Source organism: Akebia trifoliata, chromosome 1 (genome assembly GCF_017979445.1).
Source record: "Akebia trifoliata isolate Shusen 1 chromosome 1, ASM1797944v1, whole genome shotgun sequence".
Taxonomy (NCBI): Eukaryota; Viridiplantae; Streptophyta; class Magnoliopsida; order Ranunculales; family Lardizabalaceae; genus Akebia; species Akebia trifoliata.
In genome coordinates, this window is record NC_141375.1 from 31,416,128 (window position 1) to 31,440,305 (window position 24,178).

The window sequence follows — 24,178 nt, forward strand, 5'->3', positions numbered from 1 at the left end:
AACGTGAAGAGTCGATTCTTTTGGGAACTTTTATTGCTATACCAAATTCCCATTATGAAAAAGAAGAAAAAGAGATTTGCCTAACATGATTTTTTATTTGAGTTCTGCTGGAGTAACATTGAAATGCACATCCTATGAAGGACATTTCGTACTCGAACGTGTATCTCGATGAAAGTCATATATATACATCTACGTCAGAAATGACCCTCACGATGTGTATTTCAATGTTATTCCAGCATAATCCTTTTTTTATTTTCAAGCTATGTTCTCCAATTAGATTGAGGTGAATCAATCCTAGATAGTCAATAAGAATTTATGATGTTTTTTTTTTTATATAAATATATATAATTCAAGATTTTGAACATTCTTCCATGGAGAAGAAAGGAGATTATGTTTTAATGAATTTATCTTCAAATAAAATGGTAAAAGATTTCTTTTATCATTATTTAGTGGGTTATATAATTTAATTAATTCATGTAAAAAATTGGTGGGGGTGAGAGAAGTTCTCTTCTTTTATCTTATAACTAAAGGAGACTTCTCATGCATGTGATGCTAAGGTAAAAATTCCTTAAAATTGGGAGTTTCTGTCGTTGTATATTTTGTTATTTGTCCAATAAATTTTAAAAATAAAAAAATATTTCAAATGCATTACTAATCTCTCCTAAGGTACTTGTGTTTGAACATAAGTTATAAAAATTCATATTTTTACAAAATTAGAATTGTCTGTATAATTAATTTAAGAAATTTCAAATAAATAATATAGCTTTTATAATTAAAAGTATTAATTAATGTTGATTTGTGGCAAGAATACTCTTCCTTCTAACAAAATAATAGTAAATATTTGATCTTAAATAAAAAATTTCTTTTCTTTTCATCTGAAAGTAGGAAATAATTTAAAACGAAGGAGTTTGTAAATAATATTCTCTATCACTATTGATTTGTTTTGACTTGTTATTGATTCTTTTACTACTTTTTACGGGGAAGACACCAAACTCAAGTACTATTAATATATTCTCCCTAAAGTTGAAACGAGTTCTTCCTAATGTTACTTTTTCAAGTTTCAAGATCCCTATTCATTAAACTATCAAATGATAAGATCATTTGATAAGTTTGGAGGTCCAACTCAAAATCAATTGGCAATGAGTAAAGAGGTCTAGGATCTTATAAGGAGAGAGACAAAGTAATGAGTATCCGATGTGGGACTAAACTCAACATGCCCCCCGCACATGTGAGTTGGACTGAGCCAAAACACATGGAGATATGAATTGGATGATGTGGAAGAGAGAAAGACCCGCTCTGATACTATGATAAATTTAAGGATTCAATCAAAATCCATTGGCAATGATGAAAAGACTCAAAATCTTATAAGGAGAGAGACAAGACAATGAGTGTCTGTTGTTAGACTAACTCAACACCATCCCTTATTTGCAACTTTATAAATTAAAAAATAGATCTTATTAAAATATCATTTATAAAATACAAAATACCCATCATTTGTTTGTAAATATTAGAAATTCATAGACTTTCTTACACTTTTTTTTTAATACAAAAAACAGAGAATTTTGAAGAAAAAGATTGAAATTTGGAACATTATATTTTTGAAAAAAAATAATACTTTAATGGTAGAGAAAAGTCAAGTGAAAAATGTTGCTTCCTTTTGTGTTGTTTTAAAATGAGATCGTGAAAAATAAAATAAATTGAAAGAAAGAATCATGGGAATCTACCATGATTTTCATAATTAAGTGATTTTAATTGATTGTATTGGATTTTTTTTTTAAATATCTAATTGGGCATAATATAATTAAGTGAACTTTATAATTATTAAGGAAGGGCTTTTAAAAAAAAAAAGTCTTTTAAAGATAATATTTTAATGGGATTGAACCATAATAACAAATTTGGATTGAATAATTATTCAGTGGGAATTTAATTCATATAAATTCGGGAAAGTTTTGTAAAAAAGTTTTACGGAATTTACAAATGATGTTTGTCAAAACCTATCTTCAAACTCCCTAAAAACCCTATCCTGTTTTTGACATTGAGTTTTGAAGAAAATTAAATTTTGAGGGCAAGCAATAAAAACATCACCATATTCCACGATCAATCAATAAGCTATAAATTAGTTCATCGATTTAATTGGCTAGTTTCTTATATATATATATATATGGAAAATGTTCAACACCCTACTATTTGCCTTAACGTTTTGACTTAAGTGTTTTGTCCTACACAAGTTAGAAGTTTTGATATGGGCTCATTTTTTGTAAGGATGATCCCTATGGTGAGGAGATCATCCTCACCAAAAATCAGTCCATTCCGAAACTTCTAGCCCCATGTTTACAAGTTGACAAATCGTGGACTGTCTATTTTTTGTAAACCATTTTTTATGGGGTTAGAAGTTTCGGAATGGGCTGATTTTTTGTGAGGATGATCTTCTCACCATAGAGATCATCCTCCCCAAAAATCAGCCCATTCTAAAACTTCTAACCCTTGTAAGACAAAACATGTAGGCAAAGCATAGGGTAAATAATAGGGTGACGAACATGCCCCTGTATACATATGCATAAGGATGATTTTTTTATATAAAAAATAATAATTAATTTTGTGGGTGGGAAATTTGTGGTGCAATTAAAAAGGTAAGGTTTGGAGAGACTAGATCCCATTTTAAGGGAGAGCCCATAAATAATTAAGAGCGGATCTTCTGTAGTTCCTTGTAGTGATTTTTCTACCGCCTTCATTGAGTCACTTTGAAAATAAATGACACCTAAATCCTTTAGTTTTTGTTGCTTAGATCAGATTTGAAAAAAAAAAAATTCCACAAAAATCTTTTTTCTAAATCATGATCAAAGAGAAAACAAACGAATGGTCATTGAATTCCTAGATTTAAACGGTGTGAATTAAGTGTTTTGCTGACACGATGATATCTAAATCATCTTAGATCACTGCATGGAACTACAAGAAAATGGTACTATAGAGGATTTGCTCCCTAAATAATAATTAGTTTTGGAGCTTGTCAAATAAAAACTCTTCTTTTACGAGAAATGATAATCTGACACCCCATGTGGCATACTCAAGTTACTCTCCCAACGGGGGATGTGTCAGAACCATAGATCATAGATTTTCTTTCACTAGGATACACAATTGCACGGATTTATAGGGATGTGCAGTTGTATATCCCGAGACATAAAGTCTATGGTTCTAGCACATGCCACTCCAGGAGAGTATTTTGATCATGTCACGTGGGGAAGTCCAGTTATCACAACTCTTCTTTTATTTTCTTTGGATTCTAAATTTTACATTGAAATGAAAAAAAAATAAAAAATTAGTGAAAACTTGGGATTTTTTTTTCCTTAATGTGAAATCCTATAAAGTGATAAAAGGGATTTCAGTTAAGGTTTTTTGTTTTATTGTTTTATATTTGGTCAATTTATATTTTATACATACTTTATTACAATAAAAAATTGCAATAGGTCAGTTAAAAAAATAATACAAATAAAAAATAAAAAATATCCACTGTCGTTTCTATATTTGGCTACTTGAAAAGAGTATCTTTTCTTATAACCTCCACATTTGGCTTTTGTGGCCGACTGACAATAAAATCCTAATCTATAAAACAGCCCTCAAAATTTAGTGAGGATTGGAAGGATAAATTAAAAGAGGAGTTATTCTCTCATCATAGATCTTTCTATAAATCACCAATCAATGTTGTCTTTGGGTAAGTGAATTATACAGAATAAATGGACAACATGGTAAAAAATTAAATTGAAGGCCTGAATTCAGCTAACCTAATCAGAGTTCAAATTTGATGCATCCATGGACACAGAAAAAACTCTATCTCAACCCAATTAATACCACATGGCACATCTACATCCACTAATCTCTTGGACTTACAAAATATAGCTAATGTCTTCTTTGTTTTATAAAAAGAATTGAGCAGTCCTGTGGACAGGAGACATCTCAACTTTTGTCCAGTTCATAGACCATAGTCTTGTCTGAGGACTAATCCTAGGATACCTGCAACACTCACACATCACATATACTAGGTAAGTGGGGGTGTGCCTCTAAGGAATTAATGCTCATATTGGGTATCAAACTCACGGTCTATAGGTATTAATTGTTTATCGGTCAGAAATTGCCATTGAGCCAACCCTCGGGATTATGTCATCGAAATTCTTAGATGATCATTACTTGTAATAGGATGTTCAATCAAGTTAAGATATAAAAAGTAATTATCATATAAAGATCTTTATTAAGTTAAATCATTCTTACTATTTAAAGTTACGTACCTTAAACATCAATATTTTTCTGATGTATGGGTTTCGTTGACTCAAGAAAAAACACAAGATCTTGACTGTGTAGATTACATAACATCCGACGATTGGGATTTTACACATATTCTAATAACTTGTATTTCTATGATACTTATCTCGAGAATAATTTTAAATCATTGGATTTTGTGTTCTCAGGGTTAATATCATGTATTATTCCTTGAGTCAACGGAACCCAACAACCCTGTACTAAATATAGACTTCTCCATTACAACTTGCTATTTATGATTAGACAAATTATCAATGATACAGTATTTATTTTATTTTATTCTCTAACATACCCTTAGATTCCAAGGGTAAGAAATTAATCTTTGAAAAAAAATGTTCTAATTAATTATTCAACTACTATGATCACAGATCTTGATGAATGAAAAAAAGAAAAAAGAAGTAAGTTGAAATATTTTGAGACTCATATTGACAAATCATTTCATTTGGGTTGACTAATCCACTCATGAGAGCGAAAGTGTTGGAAGAAGGGTTAAAAGTAGGGGACATGAGTGTTGAAATTAACAACAGCTCTTCATGGTGGATTGAGAAGAAATGGTCAAGAGAGACCATCATTTCGATTTTTGATACTTTATTATTTACACATCAAGAAGATGTATTGACTTTTCTTTGACCACAATCACTAGCCTTTAGGGACGTTTCCCATTCATACTGAACCAGAACTAGAGATGTCAATGAATAGTCGAAAATTCGAATCCAATCCTATTTGAATTCGAATACAAAAAATTGGATATTATCCAAAAATTTCATATATCGGATTCAAATTCGGATAATTTTATATATTCGAATCCTTATTGGATACGGATTCAGATATTAACATTTCGAATCCGATAATAATTGAATTAAAATAATATATAAAATATTTTATTTTATTTTATTTTATTTTATTTATTATATAAATAATATAATATATAATAGGTTTTTCTAATAATGAAAAATCACTTGGATAAGAAAAAATTATGTTTTTTTTTAATATATAAATTATTCAAATTCTAATCAGATATTATCCGATATCTGACAGAATAATCGGATTCGAATTCGGATAATAATTTTGAATTCAGATTCAGATATTGCTATATCCGAACCGTTAAACATCCGTTGACAGTCCTAATAAGAATTGCACCTTTAAAATATGTTCTAGAGCAAAAATTTGCGTTTAGAGTTTGATCAGCTTTTAGTTTTATTTTTATTTATTTTTTAGCAAAAACCATAAGTTGAAAATGAGTCAAAAGCAGAACAAGTTCAGATCCTTCTTTGGATTCTTGTACTTACTAACATAGCCACACAATTCACCTAATCTTAGTGAAAATTCAAAAGAAAACATAATTTAATATTAGTTGTGAAACTCGGTCCAATTCAAACCAATAACCAAACCAAACCGGTAGGTTTAGGCCGGTTTGGTTCAATTTGGAAAAAGTTTCGATTTGGTTTTGGTAAGAAAATGTAGAGCCGAACAATTTGATTCATTCTCAATTTAGGGCTGACATAGAATTGAACCAAATCAAATTGAGTATCAACCTCTTTATAAAATAAATAATTATATATTAAGTTTATTATATATACTATGTACCAGATTTTTTATGTTCAAGTTTCATACACGAAATCCCAACCATTATTGTCTCTAATGACTTGTTATGTGAAATATTTCTTGTTGATTATTTATTTATTTTTTGTCATTAAAATTGTGGAGGATATTTTTTGAAAAAATGACATGTGGCAATCTCAAGAAAACATAGTTGAACGTCGTAATTAATCTCAAGCAAACATAACTAAACACCCAAATTAACCGAACTAGCCGAACGTCTGAAATAACAGAGGGATAAGAAAGATTGAACTTACTTGTAATTGAGTTCCAAGGGAGTTACGAATCCCACAGAATAAGGAACATAATTGTATCTACAAAAATCAAGGCAAATTCTCAAACGGGTATAACCACTCAAACGAAAATCAAGGAGAAGATCTAAGGAAGGAAACCCTTATAAAAATATGGGTGCAACGTACTAAAATATATGAGATTTCTCTTTTAAAAAGTACATTATTCTAATTCTTATATTAAATCCTAACTTGGGCGTCGTCGGAGTGGTGTTGTTGCAGGCCCACCCAAGACCATAGGAAGACAAGAGATCTTACTTAGGGAGAATCACGAAGTAGTGCAAGTTTTTGCATCTACAAAATATATATGTTGTAGTTGAATCAAATCAAATCAACCTTAGTTCAATTTGGTATGGTTTGTTTTTAGAATCTATTGGGTCCGATTGTTTTGTGGAACCAACCTAGGTCGGTTTTGTTTCTATAGTTTCGATTTGACGCCAAACCAAGTTTCACTCCTACTTAATACACAAGGCCTACTTATTTACTAAATGTAAATATCTCTCTTTTAGGTTCAAAAGAAAAATAAATAAATAAATCTTCCTCGGCACTATTTTCCTTTTCTTGTTGTAAGCTTGTTGGAACTAACTACATTGCTCCAAATGTGGCCTAAATAAATAAACATGACAATAAATATCCTTACAAGTATGCTATAAAAATTCTGGGAGTTTACTTTGCAAAATTGCACACCAAGATTTCTCTTTCATACAAGCATGCATTGTTTTGTCAAAATTCTCTGCACCCACACGAGAGGAGCGGGATCATGGTTTTAAGACTCGTTTTGACGTCTTGTCCATGAACGAGCATGGTTTTTAAATTTGTCCGAGATCAAGATGTATCACTCGAGTTAATTTAGTATCAGAGCTGAACAAGACTAACTCACAAAGTCATTTTTTGACCGAAATTTACGACTCACGTTCAATTTTTTGACTTGTCTCATGAGACATCTTAAACGTATCGGAAAACTCATCTGAGACGATTCGGTGTCGGAGCTGAACGAGACAAGATGTGATATCGAGTTTAAAAACCATGTGAATGAGATTGAATTGTCTTAGACGAGATATCTGATTTATTTGAGTTGTCTTAGACAAGATTTTAAAAAAAATGTCTTAAATTAGAACAAACCATGTCTTTGAGATGACTTCTCAACTCGTCTCGTTGGTGGACAATACCGAGACAAATTGGATGAGATTTAAAACCATGAGTGGGATGGATGACCTCCAAAGAAGTCTGAATTCAATTAGTAATTTTTTTTTCAAAATAAACCTTTTCCCCTTGTCAAATACCCATTAATTCAAGCCTAGTCATGGGTTTGGGTTCAAATTATGCAGGTTCAGTTTTGAGCTTAATGGGCTTAACCGGATCTTAGGTCTTGATTGGGCTAAGCCCTTCTTCAATACAACCCAATCAACATGAGCCCAAACACTATTCGTACAATATAATGTATTTTATATATTTTAAACGCATTTTATTTTTGGAAATAGAAATCAGATTTCATGCAAAAATAATATTAATAACAAGAAAAGACATCTAGAATTAGATACAAACCATGTGTAATTAGCTCGAGTAGTGAGTATTATTGGGACTTGGATTAATGTTTCAAAGGTTTGTTTGAGACCTAAACCGCCCGAAAGAATCACCATATGTCGAAATACATCTAATAAGCGCAAATTGTAGAGCAGGGTACAAGCAGTCCATCTCGCGAGATAAACAAGATGTCTCTGGTGATATTTTGATTAAAACAATTACTTTTTTTTATTTTATTTTATATAGTAAACATCTTCTAACCTATCTTATCTTTTAAAAAAATTATAATTATTTTAATTTAAATATATGTAAATCAATTATTCTAAATCGAGTTTTGAAGTAAAAAATAATTATCGAGGATCTCAAAAATAGATTACTATAGATGATTGAGATCAAGGATTTTATCTTAGGAGAGGTGCATCCACACTGGCGTCCATGACAGGAAATAAGAAGAACAATCATACAATGAAGTGCACACCGTAATAATATATGTATATTAGTGCCTTGTAAAATATCCCCTTTGGTTTTGAAATCAAATATGAAGTTTCCCTTCCAAAATCTAAATTTCCAAAAAGCTTTATACATCCATCAGATGTTGATCTAAGTGGCATCAAGTGTTTGGATAACCATGAGACCAAATCAATCATTTGTGAACCCAACACTCAGCTTTCACCAACCGCTTCCTATCATTGAACACGTATTTGGTCTGATTGGCATTCTTATCCTTCAGGAATAAACATTTCCACGTTTGCAAATTTCTAACTATTTTCCTACATCAGAATAAAATATATGAAACTAAATTATTTAATGGACTCCAATAATGCAACCTATATTTATGATCAATATTTCTCTTTTTTCATAGTCATTTTTTTCTGTTTTCCTCTCCTTCCATTAGAATTTAGTTTTGAAAAGACGAGACTACCCATATTTCTCTAAGGATCTCAAAAAAATTAGAGAATTATTATTAACACCCCAATTTTTTTTACTTATTACACTATAAAATCTTTCTTTTTTGTTTATATTTTTATTTGTAAACAACTTGTTTGAATGTGTTACAATGCTTTATAATGCTAAAGTAATAATTTGAACTAAGTTTTTGTAATTGGGTTTTTTTCAAAACATGCCTAATTTATATTCATATTTAAATTTTAATGTATTATTCATTTTAATTTCCAAACTCGAAATTTCATGAAATAGAAATTCACTCTTTGTAGTATTTGAAAAGTGTATTTTAATCTGGTGTGACAAATAATTCAAGAAATTGGGATGTGATAAGTAAAAATTGGGATGCCAATAACAATTCTATTTTCTATTTAGACGGTGGATGAGTCTACTTAGACAAAACCTTGGTCAAGGTGGCATCCTCATCATTGAGTATTGACCGAACGCGTGGGGGAGCATGTCTAAATCACCTAAATTACTATAAATAATATCTATATTTAGATTTTTAAATGACAATAGTAATCTTTATGACAAGTGGGTTCTTAAGAGTGTAACACTTGGTTACATTTTGAGCCTTTAATCATAGACTAAGGATCCAGTACGGCGTTCCGTTCACATTTTATAAGAACAGTATCTATGTGGCACTCGTTAGTTGGTGTTTAAAACACCTCGTTCTCCTAACCAAGCCGTGCACGCAGCTTAATCTGATTTTAACAATCCAAACGTGCCACGTAGACATCGTTTGTATGTATATGAACGGGACACCGTTTTGGATTGCGACTATTAATTAGGATAAAAACTTCCTTCATTTGAAACTAAATGGCAATTTCGATATTTCCAACAAAATTGGGAGCATTTAATTGAGGATCTGAGATTTACTCAAATAAATATATATTTGAAAAAAAAAAAAAAAAAAACAATTGTAGTTTTATTTCTTAAGTTAAAGCTGGTTCTCACGCGGGTTCACAGTCGATCGTTTTTCGATCTGATCTTCAAATGTTCACCTGCAAATGTTCTGAGAGGAGAAGCTATAACAGGAATTTCAGAGAAGGGTTTTTTGATAGAAGGAAAATTAGCAGAAAAAATATCAGAAATGCTTCTGTGGTTTCTTTATTCAAACGTGGTTTCTACAAATGGGCACCTATTGCTCGAAATTGTTGCATTTTGAGGTAAGTTTTTAGTTTCTAATCTCAGAAAATTAGTGGGCTTTAATTAATCTCTGGAATTATTCGTTTTTTTTTTTTTGTTGAGAAATTCTTGATAAATAGATTTGTTGAAACTTTTCGATCTTTGTAATTGAATCTGAAAATGATTGGCTTATGGAGGTCAAAATTTTCATTTTTTATTCCACATATATCGAATTGTGTTGCTGAACTGGTGTATTTTCATTTATATATGATATTTTATTTGGGTGTTTTGTTTTATGAGGTTAGTTTAGGATTCTAAGGGTATGTTTGGTAACACTTCCAAGGTCTGAAATCTAGAATCTGAAATCTGAAATTTGTTTCTCGAAAAGTTGTTTGTTTGTGATTTTTAATAACTTCTGGTTACAAACATAATTTTAAAACATAATGGTCATTTTGACAATATTACCCTTTTGTAATTCTAATAAATTGTGAGCTACCTACTCACCTCTTCATCATCCATGGAAAAGATAATTCTGAGCTATTCCTAGAATAGGCACTAGTATCCTATGGTTTTAAAAATTGTCCAAGACCAAGATTACTACCCTAATAATCTCAATCATTTTTTTTTGAAATACCAAAATTAACAAAATCTAAACCCCATACACTCAAAAAATCTTAGAGATTTTTAAATTATAAGCATATGATCGAAATTACATGTATAAAACATATGATGTTAGAAGAAAAAGAGATGTTCATTAATGGATGAAAATGATAGATCAAAGATAGAGAGAGGTCTTACTGTGTTAATTTCGGATTGAAAAATATAGGAATTTAAAATACGAAACGAGAGAAAGGGGAGAGACCTTTATAGCACTGTGGTAGAGGAAGGAGAGGTAGAAAAGAAATGAGAGGTAGAAAAGTTAAAAATAAGGGTTTTAGGGTTTGTATAAAGAAGGAATAAGTGATAGAAATCGGTGTTTTGAGGAGGGTATTTTAAGAATAAAAAACAAATTCAGAATTTAGAAGTTTCATCCAGCGTCCCCCCATTGCTGAACCAAAACTTCTGAATTTTGGTTCTTAATTTTGAAATCTCAATCGAAACAAACAACAATAGAGCTTCTAAAGTCTGAATTTTAAAGGTGGACCACCTCCATTCAGACTTCAGAAGTGTTACCAAATACACACTAATAATATAAAAATTCGATTTTTAACGAATTTTTTAATGCATTTTGTTTTGGTTAGAAATTCATTGTAATTTTTTTTTTTCTCATTTTTAGTTCTACTTTTTTTTTTTTTTGTCTGTGTAGTTTTGTTTATAATGAAATTTTCTTTTTTTTAGGTTCTCATTTTCAGTCTTCTTTTAAAGTTATAAAGAAATTTGAAAACAGAGATCAATACAATTGATTTAAGATTAGAAAAATTAAAGAAATATCATGATATACTTATTGGCAATCCTAGCTGTCTGAGGATGATATATTTTTCCCATTTTATCACGTTGGATTCCCTGACACCAAATCATGTGAAAGATAGAAAATTTCGGAAGGTCCCGGAAAGCTCGAGAAGGTGGGGAGCAAATCCTCTGTAACTCTTGTTCTATGGTCCATAGAACATCACATTTTAAGAAAATAACAACACAGTTATCTTGGATTCATGGTTTAGATAAGATTTTTAAAAATATATATAAAAATAAATAAATTTTTTTTAATCAAGTGTTGAAAATGGACAGCCATTGAACTTCAAAATTAAAATGATTGGATGCAATATTCTTGATGGCGTGGCACACCCTCAAACATTGATAAGAGCTACAAAGCACTATAAGAGAATCGCGCTACAAAGGATCTGCTCCCCTAGAAGTTGATAGATAAATATAAAATACTCTAGAGAAGTCTAGAAGGATATAGAGAAAATCAAGGGGATCCTCTAAGGTATCATTAGTGTTGCATGTAATCTTGTATACTATATGCGAAGGTTTCATTGTAGGAATATAGTAGAGTAGTTTTAGATTTATAGGGAAGTAAGTATTGGGTATAGTTTTTTTGAATGATCTCTTTAAGTCCTTATAAAGGGCAAGGGTCACTCATATGTATCCATCCTTCTTAGATCAACTAAACCACTTATAGTTAAGAATAATATAAGTTATCATTCCTTGCATATGAAGGAGTATTCTTTTAGCAGGTGAGCACTTTAACGAGTTAACTCTTAGGACTCATTGGGGAAAGCTTAGTTGGGCTACATCAAGGATTAGCTCAAGTAGTGCATGGCTACTACACTTGGAGAGATTAGGTACGTTACACATTAGAGGAAGTGAAAACCGGCAAGTCGGATTGGTCATGGGCCAATGCGGACTTGAGGAGAAAACGTGATCACTCCAAGGATACGTGGTATACAATTTGAGATGGGTGAGGGATGAAGGATCTAAGAACGCAATTTGAGGTCAATATGCATAGGTAGGTTGGGCGATGTGGCATGTCACAAATAAACGACGGAGAGAGGAGAATGATATTTTCATTGAGGCCAATAGGGCAGTGTGAACAAGTAGGTTGGCCTGGAAAAGGGCTCGAGGTGGCTACATGATGACACCCAAGATGCACAGCATCTATCTTGAGTTGGGCAAGAGATGTATGATGTAAGGAAGCGGTTCAAGATATAAGGGTTTGAGGTGGCTGCATGATGACACCAAAGAGGCACAACATGTATCCTGAGTTGGACAAGGGATGTGTTATTTAAGGAAGTGGTGCCTAGGCAAAACCTTTGACAACAAATATTAGTGGTAGAGTTTTTTAGAATGTCCTCCTTTGTATCCACCCTTTGGGACCAGCCAAACCACTTTGAGTTGAGAACATAGAGACAAGTCAGCATAACAAGAAGTAGAGCCAAAAGCTTGCATTTCGAGATCTACGTAGACGGGCCATTACTTTAGGCTTGAAAATTCCAGGCGAATGTAGAATACAGAATGAGACACAAGCTAGTAAGCTAGTGCAGTATATGAACTAGTTGCTAATTATAAGCTACTAACGAGCTAGCCTAGCGGTAGCATACGAGTACAGGTCAGTATACGAACCTGACCTCGCCAACAGGCGAGCTTGTGCCTTAACGTTCCATAGAGTAAGAAGCACTATTGCGTTGCCAAACTGCTCACTTTCTATATTGATCTCTGAAAACTTGATACATGTGGTGAGTGCCTTACTGAGTCGAGGGAATTCCTTGAACTTATTGGGGAAGGTTGACTTGGGTTGCATCGGGGTATTAGCTTGAGTAACGTATGAGTGCTACTCATGGAAAGGTTTGGTCTGTTACAATGAGCTCAAAATTGAAAAATGCAAGATTGGTCGAGGTGCTTCAATGGATAAACTTTGAAGGCCCTTTACTCACTCAACATTCACAAACCAAGATAAACAGTTTCTTTTATATGTTCTCTATCTCATCGTATCCTTATTTTTTATGATTATCTTGGTGTCTAAGCATTCCCCTATATTGTGTGTGGAGTTTGATCCCACAGTCTCAATGTCCAATTGCTACATTTTTGTTCGGAGGCTTATAACACGGAAAATGATTCCTCATTTATATCTGACCTAGAACTTAATGATTTGCAGCATGGATGACCGAGAGAAATCCAAGTCAACGATATTGGAGTCTTCAAAGCAGAAGCGGGTCCCTATATTTGTGATGATGCCAATTGATGCATTTGGTATTGATACTTCCGGAGTTCCAAGGATCAGAAAGTACATCTGATATATTTTTTATTTTCACGTGTTTCATGATAATTGTTCCAGGAAAATACTCAATTTTTCATTAAGAGCATGTTTGATTGTTGGGAAAATGCTTGCCACTCAAGTTACATGCGTGTAAGAGATTTGCAGGGCAAATCTTTTACTTGCGCTTTAGTGTACATGAAGAATCCTTGATGTTTCTTACAAGTTTATCACCTTGAACATCCAGAAATTCATTGTTTCTTCTTTCAACACACAATCCTTGGTTTTTCTTACGTATTTGAGCTACCCATTAGAAACCTAGACAAGAAATCTTGGGAAAATTTTTATTTTATTAATAGAATTAACATATTCATACCAAAAATTGGTAAGTGTATTTGCCTAAATCAATCTAAATAGTTCTTCAACGTGTAAAAACTATAAAATAAAACATAAAGAAGGAGAGACCAGAGCGTGGGTAGACTGTTGGTATTGCCCAACATCTTGGCTGTATTGCTGTCGTTTTGCGGAGGGTAAAGTGAGTTATTTTCTGATTTCAGGTCCCCAAAAGGTTGGCGTTATTCATACCAAAGGGTAATGATGGGAAAATGGTTTGCCATATAAATGAAAAAATGGAATTTGTGGGCAAATCTTTTATTCACCTCAGACTGATTTCCTTGCAGTCAAACGTAAGTGAAACAAGATTTGCAGCGCAAATGATTTTCCACAAGGATTTTCAAGGCAATCGAACATGCCCTAAAATTTAAATTCTTTTATTGGTCTTGAGGAAATGTAGGAATAGTGGCAGTTCCTAATTTCCCAAGTCCCAACAGACCCTTTGTTAAATTAGAGAACAAGCATCATTTTTTCCTTTTTCTTTTCCCTATCCCTTTTTACTGGTGACATATTTATCTGTCACTCTTTGTTGCTGCAGAGTAAAGGCCTTAACTATGTCTCTAAAAGCACTCAAGTTAGCAGGTGTGCATGGAATCACAGTTGAGGTTTGGTGGGGAATTGTAGAGCGATCTTCTCCTTTTGATTATGATTGGTCTCTTTATGAAGAGCTGTTCAAGCTGATATCAGCTTCAGGGTTGAAGTTGCATGTTTCATTGTCTTTCCATTCGTGCATGCAATCATCTAATGGGAAAGGGGGTATCAGTCTTCCTTTGTGGATTGTTGAGGTAAGTGTACTTTATTTCCTTTGTTTGAAGAAATCTAAGTTATCCTTTGATTTAGATGACAGCATAGTAATTGGTATGGTGCATCTGAAGTTTAATAGGACACCATTTAATGGGTCCATCAGGAGGTCACCTAGGCCAGAAACGGATTGAATAAATCTTACCATCTAGTTTATAGACTTCATCATGGACTGGTTAGGATATTGTTCCTACACCATATAAGAACACAATGGATTGAATGGTTGAAACACAGTTTGAATCAACTTGGGCCTAGGAGATTCATTTGTATGATGGACCCATTGCATGCACACCACGTTTACTGCCACGCTGTTGGTTTTGTTCGTTTGTAATTTGTAGGGTGGCTATACTGTAGCACAAGTACATTTTAGACTTTTGACCGAGTATTGTGACAATTGAAAGGACCATGATTTTTTTATTGCTAATATGGCGTTTCACTTTTCAGATTGGTCGTCTAAATAAAAATATTTTTTATCAAGACCAAAATGGGTTCTCAAATGATGATTATCTTACATTAGGAGTGGACCAAATCCCTTTACTTTGTGGTCGGACTGCTCTCCAATGTTATGAAGATTTTATGTTAAGCTTCTTGAACAAGTTTGAATCACTTATGGGACGTGTAATTGAAGAAGTAAGCATAGGTCTTGGTCCTTCTGGCGAGCTAAGGTACTCCTCTTTCAATTAAACCATTATTCATGGTTTGAAACCTTTGGAAGGCATTCTTATGGAATGTTTTTGCAGGTATCCTTCCCATCCCTCTTATGATGGTAGATGGAGATTCCCAGGGATTGGTGAATTCCAATGTTATGATAAGTACATGTGAGTCCTTTATTTTTTTGACCCGTTGTTTATATTACATTTTCATTTTTTGACATGTTTCCTTTTCTGGTCAGGATGGAGGATCTGAAAAGGGCTGCATGTGATGTAGGAAAACCTGAGTGGGGAGACAATGGTCCACAGAATGCGGGTTGCTACAACAGTCTTCCATCTGGCATTCCTTTCTTTGAAGAGGGAGAGGAAAGCTTTCTCTCTGATTACGGTCGTTTTTTTCTTGTATGTACTCAATGAAAGTACTCTTTGTAACATCAACATTCAGTGCAAATAATATTACAGAAACTTTTATGTATCTTCTGTTACTGTAGTGATATAATCAACCTATAGAGACTTGGCTTATTAGAGTTGGACAGAATCTAGTCACTTTGAGTAAGATTGATTTCAGTAAATGATTTTATATATTTTCATGCATAAACATTTTATTATTTGTGTATTTTATTGTCATATATCATTTAATTTTTGTGCAGCTTTTGTTATTAAATATATTCTATTTATATATTCCATTGATTTTTGTTCGAAAATACATGTCCAAGTGGTATCTCACTCGCTGTCTGTTATGGGAAGGTTGCATTCTGAAACTGATTCTCTTACCATGCTATTAAATATAGAATATTTGTAAGATCTTGCAAAATTTGAAATATTGAAAAGAAGAAAAGTTATGATTGTGTAACTAAATGATTGGCACACATCTTAAATACACTATTTTGTAGTATGTCATCAGATGTGTATGGTAACTACTCCCAAACATTTTTAGTGGAAGGTATATTGATAGATATTTATAGGATCATGTAACGCACGTTCATGTACTATGCAATTATTAGTTCAAGAAAGTTTGAAAAAAAAATGATTTCTAGTGTTCTCGTCTCTTTGTAGGAATGGTACAGTGGAAGGCTGATCCATCATGCAGATGCTATTCTCGCGAAGGCTGCAAACTTGTTGAAGAAGTATCCAGAAAATGGGCCAGATTCTGTTTTGTTAGTGGCTAAAATTGGTGGAATATACTGGTGGTACCAGACAGAGTCGCATCCTGCTGAACTTACAGCAGGTTACTATAACACTGCTCTAAGGGATGGGTATGATCCTTTGGCTTCCGTGTTGTCTCGTCATGGAGCTGCTTTGCATATCTCGTAAGTTCTTAAATCAGAAATTTATAAATTTTCCCTTGTTAATTTGTTACCCATGCAATGGGTGGACCAACCCAGGGCCGGAGCGAGGACTTTGTCTATGTGGGGGCAAATAAGATACTGGACAATAGTGGCGGATTTTGTTATCCGTCGTGATAGCCATATAAATTTTATGTTTTAAAAATTCTTGTGGGGGCAAGTGCCTCCACTGTAAATCCGTCCCTGGTCCGACCACTCAATGGGTCCTTGGAAGATTTGCTAGAGAAAAGATCACAATTATCATGTCTTCCATTAACCAACCTTTATATGAATGCTAATTATTAAAAGATAATGTTTTCCATCAACCAATCTTTATATGCGAGCTCATTATTGAAAGATAATGCTTCTTAAACCCACCTCATTACACGAGCTCATTCTGGGTTTTTTTTTTTTTTTTTTTTTTTTTGCATTTAGCTGCTTAGAAATGATTGACAAGGAAACCCCATCTAACTATCGTTGCAGCCCTGAAGGTTTACTGAGACAGGTAAGGTTTCCATTACAGCTGAAAACTTGAAATTACTTCATTATTTATTTCTGGTTGATTTGTTATATTTTTAGTCTCTCATGTACTCGCTCTTCCTGAGTATGGCTTCTTAATTTTCACGAAGATATGTCATTCTAGCTAAAATTGATGTTAATAGAGAAATTCAATGCCTTATGCTGTCAATATTGTAGTGGGGTTTCTGAAGAATCAAGATAATGCAGGGGAGAAATATGTGGTTCTTTTTTCTTTTTTCTTTTTCATTTTTTTGGGTTGGGGTGAGCATTTCTGGAGGTTCATTGATTAGGTCCATCATAATCAAAGTCAACTGAAAATTTTGGGGTTCGGCTGTACGAATCTTGTTCCTTTATCCAATTCTGTCCAACTCGCCTTAAAAAATCCTCTTAAACCTTTTGCAGCCGGTGCCCAACTAACCTGGAGGCATTTGTTTGTTTTTTCTTTTTCTTTTTCTTTTTTTTAATTTTTCTTAAATGTTTAAATTATCTTCAAATTTCGGAACTCATTTTCATTAATGCTATGTATTTGGAACTTTTCGAATCTGCCCTGATGTTTTGGAACTTAAAGTTAGTAACCAGAAGGGGAATCGTTAGTTTTGAAATTTGAGGGATGGTTGGAAACAAAAATTTTGATCTAAGACGATGTTTCTTGGAAGTTCTTAAGACAGCTCACTTCATGAAATAGCTTCTATTTTTCTTATATATCTTCTACCGTCCTGAATCACAGATACGGATGGTGTCAAAGAAAAGAACAATACACTTGACAGGGAGTAATGCGAATGAAAGATTTGACAAGGTATATATTTTCACCTTATAATAAGTACAATTGTCATCATTTTCATTATATAGCATGTGTGAAGCTTGATCTGCTTTTCAGTTGCACCGCAATTTCGATTTTGATCCAGCTCATACGCTATCTTGAAATGTGTTTAGTTATTTCTGCCTTCCCCGAAGTTTCTCTATTATTTTCTGAAATATTGCATTTGATGGTTGTACTTGCAGGCCGGATTATGGCAAATAATTGCGAATTGTTATCAGGCTGAAGCCGTGACATCATTTACTTATTTCAGGATGAATGATAAGATTTTCAGGGTTGAGAATTGGAACAATTTTGTTCCTTTTGTAAGAGGGATGAAGATGAACCCAGATTTGTAAAGCACATGTAGTAAGTAACCCATTTAATTTATCTCCTAATGGTTTCAAGTACAATAATTGTATTGTACCCTCAATTTTTTTTCTTCTCAAAGGGGTATACTCACAGTAACTTACAACATACGGACATTTGTATCTTTTTCTTTTCAGTTGATAAATATTGCATATAAAGAACGAATAACGTAGGATTTGGCTTTAAACAGAGTGGAAGAGAGGTGGGATTCTTTTAGCCAACCCCAAATCTTTGGATTGTTGTTGTATCAGATTAAGATTAGATATATTAATGAGAAAAACTTTTCACACTTATTGATTAGTTGGGCATTTGGGTTGCAAGTGCATCTGTAATGTACAATTTAAGAGTTAATGTGGAGTCCACACTATCTCTATAGATAAACCTTTCATTTGCTTGTGATTTTGATTTCTTTTTCTTTTTCTTTTTTCCAAAAGAAATATTCTTATTCTACTAACTTAAGTTATCACAAGTACTCAAGGTATTTTTATTACTTTAAACCAGAAGGTGGCATGTGCAAACGCACATGTATCTGAAAGGGGTTAATTGTGATTTAAAATATTTGTTGAGGTTGGTTTTGAAGATTACAAAGTTAAAAAAAGATACTTTTGTAATTTTGAAAATAACCAACGTGGTTTTGGAGTGACAAATGACCTTAATCATTCAAGTTTAAATACAAAAGGTATTAATGCTTGTTTTTGGATCAAATGTAAATGTATAAGGATGAATGCACAGAACTGCACATCTTTTCTTGTGTATCCCGATGAAAAAGATCTGTTCTCTGCCCTTGCCATGTCACTAGCGTACCAAAATTGCATGCATTTATCACGACTCAATCTAATTACATCTTACCATATAGAAAGAAAATAGGTGACATAATTCTCAGTTAATTAAAGTATTTTCAAGTGATTCTATTTAACAAAAATATTTTCAAGTTCCTTCAGGTTTTTCTTGCAGCACAGGTTCGAAGTGTTTTTTTATTCTAATCTTTCTTGTCTAATAAATAAATAAATGAACAAAACAAGTATTAAAATAGTTGAGTGTTGTGGCTTTTAAAAAATGATAAAATTTGCTATTTTTAAAATTAATAAAACAGTGAAATTTGAAAAATAGTGTAGAACTTTATGAGATTCTCAAAATGCATATTTAATGATAGCCAAAGTAACTTTCAGATCAAAAGTTACATCCTTATTAAGATGATGACATCATTTTTTTATATTATAAATAACTTATCTTTTTGAAAAATAGGATATTATTTATTATTTATTATTTTTTTTATCGATAAACTTAGTTTTAATGAGTTCAGTAACTCATTACTGACAAGATTTGAACCTAAGTATTTGGTATCATCACCCAAAGATTTTACCAACTAAGTTGGCACTTGTAAAAATAAGATATTATACTTCATCATTAAAATAAAAATTAAAAAAAAAAAAAATCAAAATGACAAACATGTTGTTAGTCATCACAAAGCATCAGAAAGTATTGCAATCGTGAATGGAAATCTCAAGTAATGTAACGTGGTGAAAGAGTAGTTTGATACTTCAAATCTTTTCTATGAATGAAAGGTGGAATTTAATCAAATCCGTGTTAGAATGGCTGAGTTCGAAATCATCATTTAATTCTCCAGCAAGAAAGAAAAATAAAGATTGGGCCACTCTATGATTTCTCTCCTTATCCGTTGTCTAGCTGAATTCATTAGTCATCAACCACGGCCTCTTGTGGAGATGACAAAACACAACTACTACTAACAAAAGGTGGGCCCATCTCAAATTATTTTTTATTTATTTAATCACTTGAAAGCTTCCACAAAATAATTATTTTTTACTGTTGAGTTTCAAATTTAAGTTTGGGAGTGATGTAATTTCATCTGAAGAAACTTTAAGGACTGTGGTGTTGGATTTCTAATACATGGTAATCATTTGAGTAAAACAATACTTAGTAAGACTTAAGACCTTAGAAAGTTAATAAGAAAAATGATTCTCTTCAAGGTAAAAAAATGCGGAGCTAGATTGGCGCAACACCTTAACCATGGTCACGTATCCAACCTTGTGTTGCTGACGCATCTCACTTGCACTAACACTCCCCTCGTACTTTCAAGTAATCCACGAAATGACCTCATGAACTGATAGTAAACCAATCATAAATTTATCAACGGCTTAGATGGTCTGGCCTCACTTTTGCAATTTAGTTTAATTCGATATCTGATTGTAAATATGCAACAAGGCTTCACTTTGGTGCAGAAGCTTTCAACTCTTTACAAGGTCCCAACCATCAAATCATTCACTTTCCGTTACACCAACTGCCATGTCTATGAGGGCGTGGGACTCACCACGTACTGTTTAATGTTGGGTATGATATTTCTATTCCTCAACTTTATGGCCTTGATTTCCTGATCAAGAGATGCCAAACCACGTGATCCCAATCGCTTTTTTCTTTTTCTTTTTCTTTTTTCATAAATAATATATATATTTTTTAACGAAAAAAAGACGAAGCCACCTTGATAGTAACGCTTAGACGTTACTGTTAAACCTTTTATTACCAAAAACTCCTTCTATTTTAATAAAAATAACTCCTACTCCATCCACCAGTCCAACTAGTTGACTACTGGTTACTGATATTCTATCAATGAAAATAATAATAAATAAAACATCCTCCATGTCCACGTACAAATTCCTGATTGGGTCAATTAGACGGAATCATCGTTTCTGTATTATACTCACCATGTGAAAATTTTCCAATTTCCCATTCATTGCCACGTGTCCAACTGGGATAGGATTGAATTAACAAGTGATCATGATCAATCAGAGTTATGTTCGTTCATATTGAATGCGACCTACTTAAATGATTGGAAAGTAATGGCTTTCATTTGTAATTTTATACAAATTCCAGGTCTTTATTACAACAAAAATACCAAAATCCAGATCTCACTTACTGACTGACACTCTATATACAAGTCTCAACTCTTCCTAACCGTCTCTCTCTCTCTCTCTCTCTCTGCAGCCATGCAGTTCTTCCGGGGCTTCACTGATGCTTCTCTCCTCTCTGCATCTCTCCTCCTACTCTTATCCTACGCCGCCAATGCGCACAATATCACTCACATCCTCGCAAAACACCCAGAATTCTCAACCTTCAACCAATACTTAACCATCACTCATCTCGCAGCAGAGATCAACATTCGTCAAACCATCACCGTCTGTGCAGTAAACAACGCTGGAATGTCAGATCTCCTCTCCAAACACCTCTCCATCTACGCCATTAAAAATGTTCTCGCTCTTCACATCCTCCTTGACTACTTCGGCGCTAAAAAGCTACACCAGATCACTAATGGAACAGCTCTAGCCGCCACTATGTTCCAAGCCACCGGCTCCGCTCCTGGCTCATCTGGTTTCGTCAACATTACTGATCTTAAAGGCGGAAAAGTCGGCTTTGGAGCCGAAGATAACGGCGGTCACCTCGGCGCCACCTTCGTTAAGTCTCTTGAAGAGATCCCTTACAATATTTCTGTAATCCAGATCAGCAAGATCCTTCCATCTCCTGAAGCCGAAGCTCCTACGCCGGGCCCTAGCCAGCTCAATATAACGGCTCTGATGTCGAAGCAAGGTTGTAAAGTCTTCGCTGACTTATTGACCATTACAGGTGCTGTGAGCACCTTTGAAGACAACGCTGTTGGTGGATTAACGGTGTTTTGCCCTACTGACGATGTTTTCAAGGATTTCATGCCGAAATATAAGAACTTAACGGCGGATGGAAAAGCGTCGTTACTGTTGTACCATGGAACACCTGTTTATGAGTCAATGGTGATGTTGAAATCGAATAACGGACCAATGAACACATTAGCGACTGACGGAGATAAGAAGTACGATTTTGTCGTGCAAAATGACGGAGAGATGGTGACGTTGAAGACGAAGATCGTAACAGCAAAGATAACGGGGACGTTAATTGACGAACAACCAGTAGCAATTTACTCCATCGATAAGGTGTTGTTGCCTCGAGAGTTGTTTAAGGCGTCGCTGTCTCCTGCTCCGGCTCCTGCACCGAAGAAAGAGGCAGATTCACCGAAGGGAGATATGTCTGCACCTGCGCCTGAGCCGTTTGCTCCAGATGGTGAGCCAGCAGATCAGAAGGCGGATGACAATGGAAGTTCGAGATCTGACGGTTGGAGATGGATTCTACTGGTTCTGAGTCTGTGGTTGGGATCATTGCTGGTGGTTTAGGTTTTGTTTCTGAAACTTTACTCTCTCTTTTTTCCTTTTTTTTTAATAAATGAGACTGGATTTCATTTATTTTTAGTTAATTGATATTGTTTGTATTTATGAAATGTTTGGTTTATTGTGTGAAAGATTGTTAACTTATTTTGGTCATAGAGGCTGTGTGATTTGCTAATCAAGATCGTCCTTGTTTATTTGGTAGTTTCTCGGTGCTTTTTTTTTTTTTAATGATATTAATTACTAAAATATAAATAGGAAAATGTTAGAATGACACAGGGTATTTACTGCGATTCTCACAAGTCTGACGTGGGATGTCCATTTAATTATAGATTTATTTTCTCGCGATACGAGTAAAAATCATCTACTATTATGTATAAATGTTCGCATCAGAATTGTGAGTATCACAGTAAATCTTGCCCCCAGCACGCTCATATAAATATGATGAATTATATATAGAGTAGTGATGATTGCACTGAGGTTGGGTACGTGACTGATGGGGGAAGGACACTGAATCATAGATCATTTTTATTGGGATACATAGAAAACAGATATCTATTCCCTTACCACGTCTGCCTCAAATCTAGACCGTGTGCATTCATTACTATCCTTATATATAATTAGATAATCATATGCCATCAAGAGGATGTCAAAATTACAAAATTAGTATAAACTTTTTCTTTCTTAATGACACTTCACATCATTTCGATCGGTGAGATATGCAATGTACAATATAGAGATCAATAATTCAAATGATTGTGATCAAACCTTTATTCAAATTGTTAAGATTGTCATTTTACAATCATCGAGATTAACAATTATAAATCATCGATCTCAAAATTTTGAATTTGAGGTTTTACTAATTTGGTTATTAAGATAACATCCTAAAATTCAGGGTGCATTTAGAAAGAAGTGCCTGTTGCAGGGTCTACTAAGTAATTTTTCTCTTTTATAATGTTAAGTGAGATCTTTTGCTTGCCAAGGTTGAAAAAAATTTAGGAGGGTATTTTCATAGAAATGATTTTTTTTGTTTTGTTTTAGAAGTAAGGTGGCATTTTCATTTTCATTATTATTTTTTGAATTATAAGGAAGTAATAAGGTCACTTTACTTATATATATTTAAGGGAGTTGAAAGGTTAAAACTTAGGAATTTGATAATAGAACAAGCAAATTGAGAAGGAAGATTAGAGAAATTAAAAAAGTAAAATTAGGAATGCATATATTCTTGAAATGTTTATAGTTGTCCCAACTATTATGTTAATACATTGTAAAACATAAGGTGACAATAGTTCTGAATAAAAAGAATCACAAGAATACAAAAGAAAAAGATGTGGATTGATCTGATAATGAAAGTACATGTGAGAACAATTTGACCAACAAAAGACAGACTTCACCAAAATTGAATGGAGAAACAAGTACAAGGAAATAAAGTAATATTTTGAATTTACTTTTTATGGCAATTAGAAATGAAGTCTTGAGGGTATATTTATTTTGTTTCTATTTCTTTGTTAAATTAAAAAAACAAGATTGCATCCCAACCGCACATGTATTGTCCCAAGATTCCCATAATAAGTCAAGATATATGTGAGGATATTATTCCCAAGGAGTTTGATGGGTTATTCTATTTGGAGGGTT

General features: G+C 33.3%; 2 protein-coding genes across 3 annotated transcripts; both read left to right on the forward strand.

The window, feature by feature from the left end:
* The first annotated feature begins 9,585 nt into the window (after positions 1–9,585).
* Positions 9,586–18,629, forward strand: BAM4 (beta-amylase 4). 2 transcript variants are annotated; one of them, XM_086451973.1, is made up of 10 exons: positions 9,586–9,835; positions 13,387–13,515; positions 14,417–14,663; positions 15,124–15,344; positions 15,420–15,497; positions 15,572–15,731; positions 16,386–16,639; positions 17,090–17,159; positions 17,901–17,969; positions 18,176–18,629. In XM_086451973.1, exons 1-10 carry the CDS (start codon positions 9,663–9,665, stop codon positions 18,326–18,328), a joined length of 1,554 nt encoding a protein of 517 aa, XP_086308099.1. In that variant the 5' UTR covers positions 9,586–9,662; the 3' UTR covers positions 18,329–18,629. The 2 variants fall into 2 exon arrangements, with proteins under 2 accessions (XP_086308099.1, XP_086308107.1); XM_086451981.1 differs by having other exon boundaries at positions 9,820–9,835; positions 13,387–13,481.
* A 2,644-nt stretch (positions 18,630–21,273) lies between these two features.
* On the forward strand, positions 21,274–22,699 carry FLA1 (FASCICLIN-like arabinogalactan 1). The gene has a single exon (XM_086451992.1). It carries the CDS (start codon positions 21,341–21,343, stop codon positions 22,550–22,552), a length of 1,212 nt encoding a protein of 403 aa, XP_086308118.1. The 5' UTR covers positions 21,274–21,340; the 3' UTR covers positions 22,553–22,699.
* Positions 22,700–24,178: the final 1,479 nt, after the last annotated feature.